This window comes from Ischnura elegans, chromosome 11 (genome assembly GCF_921293095.1).
Source record: "Ischnura elegans chromosome 11, ioIscEleg1.1, whole genome shotgun sequence".
Lineage (NCBI taxonomy): Eukaryota > Metazoa > Arthropoda > Insecta > Odonata > Coenagrionidae > Ischnura > Ischnura elegans.
Genome location: NC_060256.1, coordinates 57164603 through 57184177, shown reverse-complemented (window position 1 = coordinate 57184177; position 19575 = coordinate 57164603). Strand labels below are relative to the sequence as shown.

Here is a 19575-nt window from a genome sequence, read left to right as displayed (position 1 = left end):
ACCAGCATTAAAATGAACTCCTGGGGCAGATATTGATAAAATTTTAATACATCGGAGGAGGAAAAGGTTCAGAGTACCTTTACCGATGAAATGAGCAGATTTGAATAAGGTTTTATATGAGTATTTTTATAAATTTTTTTAAGGTAGGCAGAAATCCGTTGGTATATTGAATACATTATTTTGAAATCTTAGAGGCAATCATGACTCACATGGAGTATTAATGTAAATAGAGATTTTTACAAGAAATTAACTCTGTATTCAGCTAAAAAAACCGCTTTCTACGTTGTACAAAGTATTTGAAGAAAAAAGGTGATCTCTTTAAAGATATTACTGCCAAATAATGAGCCTATTCCATAGTTACACATACTTTTTGGTTCAGTTTCGACTTTGCATGATAATTTCTGTTTCCTAATCACGCACCATACAAGATGCTATTTATTACCACGGATGCATATGGTGACATCATCAGCAGCGAAACATCAGTATCTCACAGCGAATCACAAAAGGCTATTCAAGAATGGTTTGCTTGCAGTTGCACGACCTGTGAAAGGAGGGAACGGGGCTGATGATACTTATCACATATAAATTAGCCATCGAGATAAACTGCTTCACGATGACATCACTGCCTAAGTGTTGCGTAAGGAAGGAGCGAACATACATACACTGACCTCTGTAAACCAGCATAAGTGCCACAGCTTTGTCCTTCGAGTTCAACCGGCGACCCACTTTTCCTATCATTCTGTACACCAACTTGATTAAAATAAGACTTTTAAACAGAGGTAATAATCAAAATGGTAAAGGTCAAAACATTTCACTCGCGCTTATCGAGCTATTGAAACATTCACCTCGCGAAGACAAAGAAGTTGAACGAGATAAGAATTAGATGGACGCTTTCTTTGATGTAATATAATATCCTCCTCAGATAAATTTTCCAAGACTCATTAAAAGTGAATTGTTCAGTCACACGGAAGAACTTAGCGCTAATGGATAGTAATGGTCCAAGATAATAGAAAGTCGAAAGAATTCGAAACTAATGAATCATGTCGCTTCTTAATTCCTCGTTGTTTCGATATTTATCTTGATAAAATGAATTGGAAACAAGACTAACGGACCAACAACCTGTCCACCGTAGGTCTAATTGACAGATTTCATAGTTTTTTTTCGAAACGCAGAAGTGTAATATATAAACAGCGCTCATTAATGTTAGCAATAGCCGTAAACAATACTTAATTTACGGCTAGTATTTCTGGATTCACTGTGCGGGAACTCCCCAAGTTGGGAATAATAAATAAATTTTGTAAGGCGCAAAGATTGAAGTTAAACACTGGGATCCTGGTTTGAGCGCTCTGCAGCCTGATGATATTTGGCATTCAAGTAAATCCAGATCTTACCTTTTTATCAGTGGACCTAAGGACGTTTATTTTTCATTACGAACAAGTGTTGGTTTAAGTTCTGACTGGGGGATGAGTATGGAAGAAAGAACCCTATCAACGAAATTCTGAAAATCATTTAAGTCCAAAATAAGGTATTGGGTATCACAAATGTGCTGACAGTTTCAAATTTACTTTATTAATCCATTGAGTGTTCAACTGGATTATCGCATAGCGATATACTCAGGAATAATAACTGTTTATATTAATTCACGGTTCAAAGTACAAAACAATACGGGAAATACAAATACTTCACTTTAAATATTTCATTAAAAACACGGGAAAATTTCCTTGTCTCCCTAATTACAGTACTGCTTTCAATGTGTATGCAAAAATTTCAAGGTCAGATTAGTGGAATCGAGGCTGATGGATGCATTGAAACTGTCATTGACGTAATAAATGAGGAAAATTGCCGTTGTTGTGAGAAAAAATATGAGTAACTTTTCGTGTAGATTTTTTAGGATTCTTCGTGTCGCAATTCGGCAGTCTATAAAATTAAAAAAATAGAAACGTAGTTTGCTTAATAGAAAACTAATATATTCTATAACTAGAACACTCTCCAACAGTTTGAGTCCAATGCATCGTCATTTTCATTCAACTAACTTGTAAGTTACAAAACAACTTGCAAGCAGCCTAGAAAGTAAAACGGTGAGTTTTATGCATCGTATTTCTGAAATGTAATTTGTGGCACGACTGGCCTCTCATTAGGCTTTTTTTCAACACTACATAATAATTAGAATTCGTACTCACAGTTAAGCGTTGTCATGGAAGCCTATTCGAATTTTGTCAAAAGAATTTTTCGGATCATAAGATTCAATTTCCAAGAAAAATCGCTCAGAAAGTCCGCTTTTTCAGTCAATAGTCGGTAAAACACAGGAGAGACGACCTATGACAATTTAGCGTAAATTACTGCTTTGATTCACGCAGAAATTTCCGCCACGTTAACGTTTTTTGAATCCCTTTGTTCCTACGGCTTCTATTGTCAAGGGAGAGCCAGACAAAAGAGCCGCAAAGGTAATGGCACATCTTTGACCTTAGCGTACGCTGCACTGAGCTAATGGCATCAGCGCGCTGTCGTTCCCGTTTAATTGCGTTAGATACTCGATGTCTTCTCGAGGAATTCCCAGTGTCGGCGCCTGTCTCCGTGTCTTTTCTCATGGGACGCTCCCGGCATCATAGCTCTTTCATCACGAGCCCGCAAACTTCAAAACGAAGACGATTATTTACTTGCTCGGGGGCCGGAAAAGGGAAGACAATTCCTCCTTTGAGGTAAACATTATATCGCAATTCTAGAAGAGAAGCACTTCCTGAAAAATCTGGTTCTTTCCCGGCGAAAAATAGCAGTGAAGATTGCTCGGGTCTTCATGCCTCGGTGTGTACATACAAATATCAGAGCGGTCGTCCTTTCATCGTATTCTGATTGGCTGCCAGTCCCCCCTAGCCACAGTCTCTGTTGGTCTAGTTTTCGTACCGTCGGATTTGAATGGATTCTTTCACTAACTGCTCTCAACTTAAGATATTTGTATAAATACATCGAGACATCGAAGAAATGGCATTGGATTCCCGAATCCCTGAAGGCGATGTGCGAGTTTCTTGCCGAAACGTTGGAAGGAGATATGGAGGACCGTACTCGGGGCAAGACCCGAGAAATCTTCGCTGCTAGAAATACCTTTCTCCATTCTGCATTTCTCCAAATCCCTCACCAGTTCTTCACTTCCCGACCTTTGTTTTTCTACTTACTGTGCCTAACTCGTCTCAATCTCTGGTCTGTTGGTCTTCCTACAAGGATTTTTCTTTTTATCCCATGATTATGTTCCCCGTACAATAAATACATGAAAGTTATGAATTTTCAAGGCATTGGCCCGACCAGTCGTCATGTACATGTACCATAAAGAGGTCCAATGAAAGTGCCCACCGAGTAATCGATCGAAAAATATCGAAGAAGACACATTGACATGTAAAAGGATAAATAAAATGCAGAGCTAGATTAAATAATTTAAAATCAATGTACCCTCATCTACGTAAAAACAAGTAAAATAGTTTAGAAAGAATGGAAAAAGAAATGTTCTCCGAAAGAATGATGAGGGAATTTTTTTTAAATCACTAATGAGGAAAGGGCAATCAGAGGTTCAGTTGGACAGAAGACGTGACTGCAAACTTGCAGCTAAAGAACAATGAAAGAATAATGAGATAAACGTTTTACCGCTCAGGAGGAAAAGGCAGTCCGAGAATCAGTTGGATAGAAGACGTGACTACAAACTTGCCGCTAAAGAACAAAGAGAGATGGAGAAGAGGAAAAGATTGGAGACTAACTGTGGAGAAGTATCCTTTTAAGTGTTGCGCCAGATAGCATGGCCAATCCTCCGTTTTATCTGTACAGGGTGTTTAAGGAGAAATCTGCACTGAGGTGGTAGGAAAGAAAATTTTAAGAATATTACGTCCATAAACACAAGGTCGCTACTCCTTAGTTCCCGACCTCTGGCAACGCATACATTTTATTGGATACACTTTGCAGTCACCATGAAAACGGCTTTTATTGGGTATCCAGCCTTTTCGACATTTTATTCAATATTCTGGATTTTTAAGGACATTACATAATTAAGTTTCGACGAAAATGAGCGATTTTAACTGTCTGAAATAAGTAATCTCAAGCTAGGTGACAATTTAGCAATCGTATTGTCGATACTTGCTCAAAGCTCTCGTTTAATAAAGCTCAAAGACTAGCTTAGAAAGAATTTAAGCCAGCTTTTTTATATCTCATTGTCAGCCCCATGTGCGTCGGTGATTGTCAACTGCGTCACCTCGTGGTAAACTCCAAGAAAAAAAAATCAACATCAACTCCGAATAAGTTCAACAGATTCAGGCTTCAATTGGTGGAAGTTAAACATATTTAAATAAATAAAAGATCGTAGCACTTTTCCACAAAACTTCAACTCCCTTTAGGAAAGCCCAAAAGTTTTCACGTAATATTTATTTTTCTCCTGTAGAACTATGTTTATCGATCCAAGTGGTGTAGCGTCCTGTTTCTAATGAATGCCGCCTTAGCTCGAGGCAAGAGGATACTTCGTGTCCGCAGCTCGAGTGTTCCAAAGTGCACGCGTAACATGACTGGCTGGAGACAAGCGCATTCCGCGGGAGACTTCGCGATAACACGGGAGCTGATTCGACATGCAGGAGGGGGAAAATAGACATTCGTCCTACGGTGCATCACTCGCACGTGAGCCACAAACAATATTACCTAATTATCGTGAAAATGGGATGACGGTTGACGCGCTACGCACAGTCCACTAATTGCGATGGAATCCGCACGATATCGGCGCGGCATTGATTGTGACTTAGCGCTTGTAATTGTTGTTTCTCGGTTGTGTGGTCATTTCTCCTCCTCCTTTTCCTACCTCCCACCTGAGAGAGAGTTCTTATAGCAATTATTTGTGGTAGAGGTCTAAATAAGGGGGGCAGATCCCCCTCCGAAATGAGGAAAACTTTTAGCGTTAAAGCCATCTACCGCTTAGAGCTGTCGTAATAATTCCTATACGTCTACTAGTGATCACACTTTCTTAATTTTTTTTAATTCCACTGTTACTTTAAATATTATATATCATAGCGTGTTTTTATGAAAAATTATTACTTTACCTAACCTAATATAAATCTTGGGATTCTCATAACATACTACTTGTATTCGCTACTGATGTTTGATTCTTACCTTGAGTATTGGACTATTTCTAAGGATCGTCCCGAACTTTCGTACGTACAAGATGACATGGCTCACGGATATAGATACTGGATTTTCTGCTCCGTGAGCTTTTTGGGAGAGTTTAAATAGCATCAAATTTATACATCAATGGCTAAGTTCTAACAACACGTATTTCAAATTCGGCCGGTTTGAGACAGGTATCTTAAACAAAGTGTAATAACATTAAAAAAATAAAATTCAAGCAAAAAACAACTCTTGGATTGAAATGAATGCTTCTTTTTCAGTTTTATGAACTTTTGGTTATTAATTTCATTGTTCAAGTAAAAAAAAATAATCGTATTTTTTCTCTCCTGAGAATGTACTATTTTTGAGATACATGTTGTTAGAACATCGATATGGTGATTGCTGAGCCACCATATTTAGGTATCAGATATCTTTTAGAGCGACACGGAGAACATTATCTTAAAACCGCATTCTATTTTTAGCTTCATCAGAAACGGTAAATTAAAATTGTTTCTTTGCCGAACGGATGGGTGTATGTATTTTTATTTGCCGGTAAACGACTTTGATCAATCTTATTATTATTATTATTATTATTAAAATTGTTACAAGTAGGCATTTAGCCTGGTGGTAACATGTACATATGATTTAAAAAAACAATAGAAAACATTGAAAAAACAATAGAAAAATTGAAAAAAAAAACAATAGAAAACATTATACAAAGCCCTTGGTCCCTACTTCTTCAGCCGCTTTTTAAAACTATGTAAATTTTTCGGAAAGGACTCAAATAGTTCTGCTGGTAGGTCGTTCCAGTCCCTTATGGTCCTATTCAAGAATGACTTAGGCCGAGATCGGTCAGTCAAATCTATTAAATCGCGCCACAGTATTTTTTAGTGTTCTCGAACAGGTAAAAGGCTGGTGTTCCTAATACTTCCCGTCACACCCATATCGAGGCAGCTTGTGGGGTAGCATGCTGATGTATATATTTACATCTCTACTGATGGAGCGCAAGTAAAATCTTCAAATCAATCACGAAGTTAAATCAGGCACTAATTTGGAATATTCCTTCCTAAATTCTACTTCGCGAAAGAAAATGCCTTGAATCCATGCGTTATAGATTGCTGCCTCACAGAGTATTTTAAAGTTTTAATTGCAGTGAATTTGAAGCTACCTGAATTACAAAATTAAGCTTAGTTATTATGAATGAAAATGGTTACCTACTGTTTTTTTTCCTTAGTGTCTCATATGAGTATATATTGTTTTTGTTTCACGAGGGCCCAAGAGAGAATGAATGAATGAATGATGGGTGTCATATATTTATCCAAATTCCTGTACATACAATTGTCCATACTCAAAAGTGTGAGCACGAGGATATTAAATGGTGGCTCAAATGCGATCATGGACGGGATAGGACGAGTAATGAGTCTGAAAAGTATGAGTCGATACTGTAGACGGCCATTGACCCGTAAGTGACCTCACCAGACCCATGAATCTTCCTTCAGTAAACACAAGCAAGAAGCACTGGCACGAAACTCAAACGTACGGACATTTACTATGAATTGCACCCAGTTCATTGCATTCGCTCATCGACCCGAGATGCAACTTCGGAAGGACAATTAGAGCAGAGTATCGATCATTGAGACTAATCGAAATCCGAACTGGAGAAAGCAATTTTGACAAAGTTTTTAACCTGTGAAAGTCAGAGGTTTATCGCACTTTAAAATTTCAATGCGGTTTTAATAGAGAATTATGCATTTTATTTCCATGCTGACCAGTCATCGTCCGCAATGTTTTTTTTCCACGAATCCCAGTTTCATAAATACTGAAATCGCAAACAGGTGTAAAATTAAGCCATAAGTTAGTCTCATTTCTAATGCTCTTGGCCGCAACTTGTAGAATGCTAAAAAAATTGGTTATAACATATTTCATTCGTGATACCCCACACTCTTTCACTGTGATAAACTTACGCCAAGTTGAGTGAACGGGATTTAGGCAAATCTAATGCGAAGACAAAAAGGATTATCAGAGTTAGTATTGTGACGATGTCTATTAGGCAGAATATTTTTAAATAGGTAGAATCCATCACCTAAATGAAAAACATAAAATTTATGTATAGAATCAGTGGCGGATCTGTGGGGGGGAGGGCCTTAGATATCCAATTTACGATAGAAAGAAAGGTAATTTTGTTCGGCCCCCACTACTGGTGGGAGGTTACCCCCTACTTAGCCCCTCTTGTCCTGGATCCGCCACTGTGTAGAACCAATGTCAGTATTTCTTACATTTGAGCGCAATACCCTATAGACGCAAGGCTGATACAAGCCACCTAAGCTATCGGGTCATTTATTCTTCTATGCTGTCTCAAACTGGTCAACTCCATCGGTGTGGGAATGAATTTATTTCTTCGGCATCGGAGACAATAGAATGTTATTGCGATACCCTTGCCGCATTCAATGCCCGCTGAATTAAGCGACGCCCAGTAAATGCCCGGGGCACGCCAAACCGGTGCTTTCGTTTGGAAATTCCTTCCTGGAAATGCGTTTCTTTCATTGATAATATCTAATCTTCGGAAATTACCTCCTTCTCATTCTTTCTATATCGAAAGAAACGCGTAACAGGTAGGACTGGATTTAGGATTTTAGCCCCCTGCTCAAACTATGGTGCAGCTCCTCTGGGTGCTATAATTGGTTATATTTTAGGGGATCGAGGAGGACCCCCAGAAATTAAAAAAAACACCAGCGTTGAAGAAAAAAAGGAGAATATCACTACCATAAGGTCTTAGGTATTAACATAATAATCTCATTAATCACCCGTGATACTCTTCAAGTAGTAACAAAGTTAAATGAGAAAATGAATCTTGTAAAATTAATTGAAAAAAATGGTAACGAAAGATCCTAGAAAACAAGCTCAAGGCATTTTTAAAATGTTTATAATTGTGTATTCTTCTGTGGTGCGGTTCCCATGTCGATACCTCCGCGGGCGATGTAGCCTGCGCTTAAGGTGGCTATAGAGCGTTATTTAGAGACATCCAGTAGGAAAACGAAAGAAATATACATCACCAAGTTAGTATTATAGATATTCAATGCAGTTTTTACATATATACTGTACATTCTTATGGAACATTGAAATGACCCAATAAATTGAAGTATGAGTTTGCAGATCATCTTTTAAAGGAAAATAACGTGCGTAAAATGTACTTATAAAGGATTTTTTAAAAATAAGGAAACATACCGATAAAACAACTAAAAATATGTTTTTATCACATTTTTTGCTGTGTCAGGGGCCAGTTGTAAATCAAATCATGCTTTAAAGAAGACAGTTGTGTTAGATAATATCCTTTCTTGGCTTCCTCAGCTGCGATGTCAATGAGTCCCAAATTTTACTTATCTGCTCTTCCATGTAATATGGACCTCATATTTTATGGACGTAATAATTAATAAGGGCTCTCAGAGACAACCGTTTTCCGTTCCAAACACCTTAAATCCGCCCCCGGTGTCGGGTAACACAGGGAACTTACTAAAGGCAGGAAGGTGTAGGGATGCCAGCAAGGAGGAGAAATAGCTCGGGGTTATGATAAAGAGAGAGGCATGCAAGCTTGCAGAGGCTAGGTTACACTTCAGGGTGCACCCAAAATTTTTATTCCAAGGGATGCATTTATGCATTATTATTTTTTTTTTAACTATTCTTTGTCTACCTGACGCAGTGGCCGGGGGCGGAGAGGATGGTCCCGCCGCAGTCGGTGACGTCACTCCGATGCTCCCAGAAGCACCCGCGGCGCCGTCCCTCCTTCCGACCTCCTTGGTGGTGCTCCCTGCAAACAGACGTCGCAAAAAAAAGAGCTATAAGAAAGAGAGGAGTGCAGCGAGGAATGAGGGGGTTTGGCTTAGCATTCATTCTATGGGGGGATGGTTGAGGCTAGGGTTTGGATACGAAAGAGATAAGCAGCGAAGGAGGAAAGCGGCGAAGGTGAGGAGGTTGAGGATATACCGTCCCGACACCGTCTTTCTCTCCAACCGTCTACTTCTCTAACAGACTCGTGCGCCGCCGACGTCATAACATTGACGTTCAATCGGATTTTTTTCTGAATATAAAAATCATTTTTCTCACATTTCAGTGAACCGTTAAGTTCACACCAAACCTTTCATGCCGTGAAATTTAAAACAAAAATTTTTACGAAATTGTTAAAACTTTCGCGGTCCATATGTCGTCAATTTTTATCACTTGTAATTAGTGCGAAGTCTGAGTATATACTTACAAAGTACCTACGAGTCCCTGCCTGCCCCGAAAGAACAGCTCGTGGACGTCCCCGCCAACAAGTCTTGCAGTCTTAAAATCCGATTATTTTTTGACCTAGGAAGTAGGTTCACGACTGCGTGATTCGGAACAACTAATTTTCGCATAAAATGTTTCGCTTTTATAAATGAGATCCTAAGAGGTTGATATGGCAAATGAGGGTACTATTCAACCAATGAACCTTCTAGATAGAGATCTACCGATTTTCGCTTCCTTCATCACTTTGGTACGCTGGAATATGCTAAAAAAAGGTAGAAGTAATGAAGACAAATGGAAAAACGGAACCCTTCTAAATACTGTGATATCACAACCTACAGCTAGGTTTAAAACGAAATATAGGTGATATAAAGCAAATGTAAGAATGGTTTTTGCTCTATGGTCTTGTTTGGATTTTCTCTGCGTTAAGATGGTCATAATATTAAAATTATCCAGAATACATACAATTCTCTTTTAAGGGTTTGCATTTTCACATAAAAGAAACTATCAAATATTCGCAATAGAGATTAAAAGTTTCAAACAAGTAATGCGCCAAGAAAAAAGATCGATCAAGCGGGCATTGTGACTCCTCTTAAGGATTATGCACCTTTCCGTTTCCACCGATTGTAAAGCCGGCGAAATGTGCAATTAATGTTCTCCATATTACGCAGCGTAATAGCGATAGGTGATTTTCACGGTTACAATCAGTGAAGATGCACGATAATTTTATCAACGACCAAGTCAAAATTTGTCTTTCCTCATCAGCAACATTCATTCAGAATTTCAGTTAATATTTCGTATCGACGATAATCCCTAACAAATAGAGATCTACCTAAATTGATCCTAATGCCTCAGAGTAGCACGCTGGAATATGTAAAAAAGGCAGGAATCACGAAAAAATGGCGAAACGGTACCTTTCATAATACTATGTCATGGTAACCAACAGCTTCATTTTCAACGAAATATAGGTGATATTAAGTAAAAGTAAAAACAGTTTATCGCTTTAGGGTCTCGTTTGGATTTTTGCAGCGTTAATATTGCCATAATTTTAATTCAAAATAAAAACATATTCAGAATACAAATTACTCTCTTTCAAGGGGTCGCATTTTTACATATTAGAAACTACTTAGGTATAATTTTCTCTCTTGAGATTGAGATGAATGCTAAAAAAGTTTATGTAAATACCGTGTCATTTTCAAGGCGATAACGTAAGTTTGAAACAAATAATGCATAAAGAATAAATATCGATCTAGTAGGAGTGGTGCCTCCTCTTAAGACATAAATCTGAAAAACTGTAGCTGCAAAAAAGTCTTAACTATCTCCACATACGTAGCGTAAACGTGGTAGGTGATATTCACGGTCGAAATTGGTGCCAATTTCGCGATCATTTCAGACATATCAACCTAACCAAAATTTTTCTTTCCTCATCAGCAACGTTCACTCGGGTCGTCAGCAAAGATTTCGTATCGACGATAATCCCACACGAACGCATTCGTTTGTTCGCCTCGCATTTTCTCCATTGTGCACGTCTTCGAGTATACAGAAGAGCTCAACTCCGGAGCAATGGGGCGTGGAACAAAAGGCAGGCCGTTGGGAAGCGCTTACGACATCGAGGACCCGGGTTCAATCTCCGGGGCGATGAGAAGAGTCGGTTAGGTCTTTCAACTCTGGGAAGTGAAGGGAAAGGGGGGATAAACACCCACCTCATTCTCCAACCCTTCCCCCCCCCAGTAAATGCTCGACGGCCTTTTGTTTCGGCTCTTGGAAGTTCGGCACACCATCTGTCGGGAGGGAAGCCGAACTTTACGCAGTCAGACCCGATGTCGGGCCCGTTAAAAGAGACTTCTCTTGCGGACAGGATCATGTTTATTTCGCGACGGGAGAGTGTGCTTGTGTGAGGGTTTTGCTTCGGTTGAAAACAACTTGATGGACTGGCGTCATAAGTGCTTAACGTGTTACGGGGGACAGGCGCCGACGTATGGCTGATTTATGAGGGTAACACGACTGCGGGGATCTCTTTTGTCGGAGTTGAATGCGTTCTGAACCGGATAACTTAAGATTTCTATGTTCGCGAACTTATAGGAGACCATTGCCGTTGGTTTATTGGGAATATAGTAAACAAACACCCTTTGAAATTAGAAGGCTTGAAAGAGCCGCGTTGCTAAGTAAAAGTAAATTCCATTTACGATTAAGTCCGCAAGTTCTACAAATTGTTCTATTTTATAGACTAAGACATTGCACTGCCTTCCTAATCAAACTGTAACATCCAAAGTTTATCCGTTAAATATAGGCTATGGTAGGTAGGAACTTTCCGCAAAGAATTTCCGGTAATAGGATTTTGTGCTAGAGGTTTTACACATTGATAAATAGAGAGTGAGATAAGGCATACTAAAAGAAATTTGATTAGATTAGGTCGAAAATATTCGACACTACAAAACTGATATTTTATTAAATTACTACATGATTTTTTAACTCCCATCCACAAACCTCTCCTCTCCATTTGACTTGAGGCACACTTCCCGGAACAGAAGCACCTTTTGTCCTATGCCAACCCACTAATTCCCCTTCTCCGAATTAATTTTTATTCAATTTTTCTTTTAATGACGAAAGGCAATTTTTCTCCCATAGCACCCCACATCTAGCTATAACTTTCTCATATATGTTAATCCCTGTCAATCCCACCTTATCCATTCTAATACGCAACTCAAACATTTGTTGCCGCTTTTAGTCATCCTTCCCCACAATCGACATTTCATCATGTTTAAGTTTTTAATTTAAAAATATTCATGTCACTATTCCGGTCATACTCATCATAAGTTATTTATTTTGTATTACTGCGATTATGAGAGTTATAAATTCCAGCCCTTAATTTATTAATTATCCATTCTAGTTCCTTCTGTTCCCTTTATTGTGTCCTTACTTATGTGCCCCACATGATATTCTCTTGGGCTTCCTCGGAAGAATTTTCTTCCAATTATTTCCTCCGTTATATCCATCGCCTTCTTGGCATGCCATGTCCAATCATCCGGATTCTCCTCTGCATTATTGTACTACACAGTTCCATTTCTACTCCTATTCTCCGCAATATTTATTCGTTTCTCACGCCATTATGTCCATTCGATCTTATGCACCCTCTTATATCTCTATGTTCAGGCTTGTAACAATTTCTGATCAGCTTTTCCAATTGTCCATGTTCCTGATGTTTAGAGTTCTAGTCTATCTCTTAAGGCCTGTTTACGTGGTACATTAGCTCGTAAAAGTTTCGTCAAACAAATAAATGTGAAAGCGTGAGAATGAACGCCAAAATGCACCGTGTAACCACCCCACTTGTGCAATTGCGTAAACAGAAAATAGAAGCTGTTCCAATTTGATTCATGCATTCGTACACGTTCTGTTCCGGTCCACCAAAATCGTTCGTGTTAATTTATCGTGTAAACAGGCCTTTAGAGCAGAGTAGCGACCATTTATTTTTTAAATAAAGGTTGCCTTTCAATATAGGTATCCCCTCATAAAAACCATGCCGTATCTCGTAAATTTGGCATTTTTATTCATTTAAGGAATAACCGTAGACTAGCCAATGACTCACCTTTTCGGAGTCACCCGCTAGAGTATTTAAAGTATCAAATTCCACGGAGAAAATTATTCATTTCTTTTTTGATCGGCATACCTGCTGTGAACGGATACTGCAGGTGTGTGCCTCTGAAGTCCGCGGTTAAATCCGCTCCTTCCCTCTGTCACAACTCGAGAGAATCAAAGAACAAGTACGGAGGAGAGGAGAAGAACACGAAAGAGGTGTCAGAGCGAGTCGTGTCGTTCAAACCGCTTACGCGGTTGAGTGCGAGAGGGAAGTGGTACGTCAGTGGCACACAACAAGCCACGGGTATTGGTCCAGCGCCACGGAAATTGATCCGGTGGCTGCTCCTCTCCTTAGTCTTCGATCCCCCATCACTTCGCCGGGAGTTCGCTCGCTCTTCACGCGTTGCAGGGGGTGGAGTTAAGGGGAAACGATTAAGGGGTGATGAAGCGATACTGCGATGCATCGACTACAGATGTACGATATAATCCTGATGTATTTTTTGGTTTCGATGGCGGCGGGGTAAAGTCTTCGCCTATCAAATCGACTGTCGCGGGTTCGATCCTCGCCTCGGTTAGTCGCAACTCTCCAGGAAATGGGTGTTTGTGAATTTACTTATTTTTTATCGTTCAATATTTCGTGTTGTAAAATGCCTTAAATGTGCTGTTTACGGGTAGGTGAGAATAAATAAATATATCGTGGCAGAAACGTGCTTCTATATCGTTTACTCGGATTTATTGGGAGTACAAATCTCTCCAGTTTTATCGAGACGTATTACTTTTTTTAAAAATTCGATCTTCTTGAAAATTTCGCGTGGAGAGTATCCTATTCAAAATTTCCCTGTATCTCAAAATATTATACGGCTTAGATTTTGCTTCGGCGGCGCTCATTCCTTTATTTTTTAACCTTCATCAATATTGTCGAAAATGACCAGCATCATTAACCCCGACATCACATTACCATTCTTCTGCTGCATTTACCTCGTTACCTACTTGAAGAGGAAATAAGTATCCTTCTTATAATAACGATGTGATGTTGACGCAAAGTTTTAGATTCTGTATTAAATACAGTGAACAACGATGAGACTCGTGTATTATTAAGGCTTTAAGAACTCACAAAAATGGGTGTCCTGGCTTATGGGCCCTGGATACTTCCGCCCCTGTATTTCATCACATGAAAAAGTTTTATATGTGACGTACAGCGAATTGTTTGGCCAGTACTATTCTACATGCGGTAGAATTATATGATGGTAACACTAGTTTTAAGTGATTTATACATTTAAAAAAAGACAAAATACGTTTCATCGAGAGGGAACGTGGCATCCTCTTGATGGAGTGGTTGTCGAAAATTGTATGATGTAAAGCCCTACGATTTTTGTTTATATATGCTTTATTGAAATATTTAAGTTCTGATAACTTAACATGGGCCACGTAATGCCAAAATAACCATTACCCCAGCATACACATACCAGCATTACATTTATTTCTCCATTTCGGAGGAAGGTCTTATTCTCATTTAAGAAGTAAATTCACGCCAGGACTCCTGAGATTTTAAAGAATATAATTAATAAAGTTGAGATTCGTCGAAATAGAGATGTCAGGCTTTTCAAATGCCGACTCCCTTCCGTCAAGTTCTCACCAAACACGGTAACTGATACCCAATGTATTAAGCTGTAAAAATCAAGTATTAAATCGTCTAAAACATCAGTTAGGTGTAAAATCATCTTAATTAGAGAAGTAAATACGTGCTTGGACTCATCAAGTTTCCAGGGACCGACCCAAGAAGTTTATTTTCGTCGAAGTAAAGGAGTCAGCCTATTAAAAATTTTGACGGCATCGCGTCATGTCCTCACAGAATGCGGTACCTAATGTCCAATTCAGCAAGGATGATAAATGCTTGAGCCAAAATGAAGTAATTGAAAATTTAGGACATTGGAAATTTAAAAAATATGCATATTTAAAAGTTGAAGCGTCGCACAAACGAAAATTTAGGGGTTCCTACGTCAGCCCTTTACCGCATGAAGCTGTCAAAAATACCAATCAATTTCCTCCCGAGGCGTGAATGATCTACATTACCGATCAAGGGGGAAGTAAGTCTTGTAAGAATTAACTACAAGTAGTACAAGTGTTATGAGAGAAATTTTTGACAGATTAAAAATAAAATTGTTGCATTCAACACAGTTTTTACTTAAAGCCCAATCGGTTTCGACCTTTTCAGGTCATTATTTTTATTGATTGATTATATATATATTAATTGAACCTTGATAATGATCGGAAAAGGTCGAAACCGGTTGAGCTTTTAATAAATACTATGCGGAATACAACGAAATTTACCTTTTTATCTATCATTTAATCATTCCACAAATTGAAGTAGCAAATCATCGATTTCGTATTATTTTTTAAATCAAAGTTTCATTAGTTCAGACAGTGCAACTAATAGGAGGGAGAGTTGTGAGATATGTATTGCTAACCGCTAACTAACTACGGTTGATGCACGAAGTGCCGAAATAACAGGAGTTTCCCCGCCAGGGTCATTTCCGCAGAGGGCAAAGTCCTTCCAGTCGGGCTGCTAGACGTCGGCCAGTAAAAATGTCCCCGCCCAGCAGTCGGCGGCGTCGCATCCCAGCGCCATCGGATCCCCCGCGGCGTCTCTTTAAACCTTCGACCCCACACCACTCGGAGTTACCTATGTCTAGGTCGCGTCTCTGTTCGGGGGCCACATTTACATTCACAAAGAGCGATTACTCCCGGCTGCGACCGTGACAACCAAGGCCGCGTTCCTTCTTTTTACATCTTTGAATTAAAAAAATCTTAGAATAATAGCATTTCTATTTCTTCCAATTCCAACTTTTCTCGGGACATAGCATATTTCCCAGTAAAAACTTCTCGATTTTCATACACACTTGAACACAATGCATGCGTTTAAGTTCATTTCCATGTCGTAGTTACACTTCATTTGATAGGAAATGTAGGCTTTATGCGTGGCTGAATGGCCAATGACTTTTTCATGAAGATTCACGTTATGGTACATGTTGCGCCCAACTCATGCATTAACTGAACTGTATGAAGAGTATATAATTATAATCTATACATCTCCAGGCCTTCAAAGCATACAATAGAGTACAAATATATATTGAGTACATATTAAGACAAAATAAGTCTAATATAAACATATTTAGTCATATTAGATATGACTTAAGGTTAAATTGTATTTATATTAGACTTAATATGTGTATTGTGTAATGCTGGAAACTATTGGAATACGCAGTACTAACCGATGGATAGCTATTATAATTCTCATACTTACATCCCTTACAATTAGTGAGTGTACTCAATGAAATATTATTTGCAGAAGCTGAAGAAGAAATAACACCAAGTCAATAGATACTTAGAATTTCATATTTTAGTCTTTAGACAAATGACATCACTATTTTCGAAGAACATATTTTCAAAAAGTGCCGTAAAATGGAATGGAAACCAGCCTTGCGCCATCGAAATCACAACTGGCAGTGATTCTCAGGCTGTGATTCATTCTGAAAAGCATGACTCAGCATCAATCTCCTCCGACGAGCTATTCAGTTGTATATTTCTGATGGTTATCCCTTATTCCTTCTCTTAGAATAGTTTGCCAGAGGGGTTTGATATAAATTAAAGGGCATGGGATTTTTGTCATCAATGAGATAGAGACCGAGTCAACTTTTTTTAAATTTCTGTTCAGTTATAACAGAAGAATGGCGACATAACACCTCTACGTTAGAGAGGTGCAGGAAAAAATAATCTAGAGATGATCATGCAAAGATTATGGCGTCAGTCCTCAGTTAATACTTAGGAAACATAAAAAATTTCCTTAAACTTACACCTAGATGCATACCTATTAGTCCATCATCATTTTTGCGACTAGACACTTCCACTATTTATTTCTTTGCGCATTATTAAGAAATTTACTTTTACTACCTTTGGGAAATTTAGGATACTTTACCGAAATATATCCTTATCACTCTAATAGTATAACTATTCAACATACCAGAAAGCTTCAAAAGAGTTACCTCAATGACAAGCAAGCAGTGAATGCAGTGATCCGAGTTCAATGCGGTGAAATTAAGGAATTTTCTTGAAAATATCCTTCATCAATTCTCAAAAAAATACTACTTTAATTTCCATCGGATAAGAAATTCACATAAAGTTCACCTTGTACACAATTCCACCTCGTGCTGTAGTAATAAATGACAACTTCCTGCAAAGAAAATTTACAACGAACTATCACAGATATAAAATATCTCATAAGCCTTTACCATTCAAATAGAAGCCTCGAAGAAATTTTTACAGAGCAAGAATTGCAATGGCTTAAAATACCTCATCTAGAGTTCATTTTTAATTATTTTTTGCATAATTATATTCTACTTTTTTCAGCTATTCATACCTGCTTTGATGAATTGCAATGTCAAAATTTTTACCTTTAGGAAGAGAGGATATAATATTGATAGTTACTATCATTCATCATCACTGATCAATAATCCTAAAAATGGTTTGACGCAGCCCCCCACTCAATTCATCAATCAGCCAATCTTTTTAAGTCATTACAATCTATAAAGTTTTAGAGTATGTAATAATGTATACAAATAAATTAATTAAATTATCTCCTTTATCACGCTTTTTACCATACCCTTCCCACCTCACGCTCTCCATCCAGATCGTCTGACTCCTCTGTATCTCCAAATATAATAATTCAATTACCAATGTCACCTTAATCTTTCGCGAGCTTTAAACTATTCTGATTAAATTAAAAAGAGATATGGCAGTTTCTCCGAACATTTAGTTAAAAAATACGACGCGTTTCGCCGTCAGGTCATTCTCAAGTATAAACGTCCAATGCCATCTTAATATTTCGCGAGCTATAAACTATTCTGATTGAATGAAAACGAGAAATGGCAGTTTTTACACACATTTATTTAAAACGTACGACGCGCTTCGACCGTCAGGTCATTCTCGAGTACAATATCGCCTACCTTATTTACTTTCAAACTATAAAAGGGACGGCCGGAAATCCGTAAAACCACCGTCAGGCCACCACGGTACAATAAACTATGTAAAATATCAACATTTCAAAATATACTATGTCGCTATGAACATGCGTTATTTTTAGATTATGTACCAAGGTATATAAATAATGAAATAACCAACATTCTCTCCTTTATCAAAGTTTTTACCGTCCCCTCCCAAATTCGTACTCTCCTCAACCAGACCGTCTGACTCTTCTGTATCTCGAATTATAATAATTCATATGTCAACGTCATTTTGATCTTTCGCGAGCTTTAAACAATTCCCGCGCCGTCGACCATAGTTTCAAGGTCCACGGTTAAAGCGATTGCGCGATCTCTCGATTCCGCTCTTGTGGGAAGGACGATCGCAGTGCGCACTCACCAGGCGGCTACTGACTCACACTCAATTCCTTCTCTCTCTCCATCCCCCTCCACCGACCCAACTCCTTCCGCCGACACCAGGTGACGCATGCCGCCGATCGATATTCATACCCCCTTTACTCTCTCCGCCCCCGCCGCTGCACAAGCCTTGCCGACAATGACCTCTGCACATCCTACCCCCCTCCTCCCTCATAGTAGTATGCCCACCACCTCATCCTTGCCCTTCAGATAGTTTTATCACAATGTAAGGGCAACTCTCCAAAATTACAAGGTTATTCTAAATGATGGACCCATTTACAAAACTTCGTACATATTCAAGTACAACTCCAAAATGAAAAGCTTTATACCATAGTAATGATACAAACAGATGTAGTAAATTTCCACACTTACTTACTTAAGGCACACTTACTTACTTATTTAATTGTATATAATAAAATTTATCATAATGATGTATAAACATTGAAACCGGCTGAGCAAATTAAAAAGTATGGATAATTATGAGAGCTGTTTCTATCTTTGCTATTGATGAATTTTCACAAAGAGAACTGATCGACAATCAATCTGAAGCTTTATAACAATGAACAGTGTAAGTTTCAAATTTGTTGGCAAGTGGCGGGCGGTGATGGCTTCAGAAACATTTCTAATTTTTAAATAAGTATTTAAAAGTAATTAGTGTGAAAAATTATTAAATGTATTATATCAAGTTGATATCACACATTAAGAAAAAAAACTTTGAAGCTTTTTCTTTTCATTGGTGTAAAGCTTGTTCATTTTTGATGTGTACTTGAAGAAATACGGCGTTATGAAAATGAGTTCACCATTTAGAATTACCCTGCATTTTCTTCAGTCATTTTCAACAAATGGAAGTACAATAAGTGCTATTATTTCTATACAGTCAACTCCTATGAAGGTTCGTTGTCTCGGGCGTGATTTCGTGAAATCGACTGAACATATGGATGGCGATGGTGACGTGCCACGTCGAAACATCGGTCGTGCAGTATAAAATTTAAGTGGACTTAGAAAGTTTTTTACATTTCAGTATCCAATGAAGGTATTGGGATTTGTATCAGTGGTAAAATTTCAGGAATTTAACTGGCTTCTACCATTCTTTAAAACAAGATATGTTAAACTATCGTACAATCAAGTTCAAACTTTTAATCCTGATTATTCATTGAGTTCACTAACAGAGAAA

General features: G+C 38.4%; 1 protein-coding gene across 1 annotated transcript in view; it reads right to left on the bottom strand.

Moving 5' to 3' along the window:
- The window catches only part of LOC124167637 (titin), a 222146-nt gene that overhangs the window by 38225 nt on the left and 164346 nt on the right, over window positions 1-19575 (bottom strand). The window contains exon 12 of the mRNA XM_046545616.1: window positions 8816-8932. Coding sequence (XP_046401572.1) covers window positions 8816-8932 — 117 coding nt within the window. The remainder of the gene's footprint in view (window positions 1-8815; window positions 8933-19575) is intronic.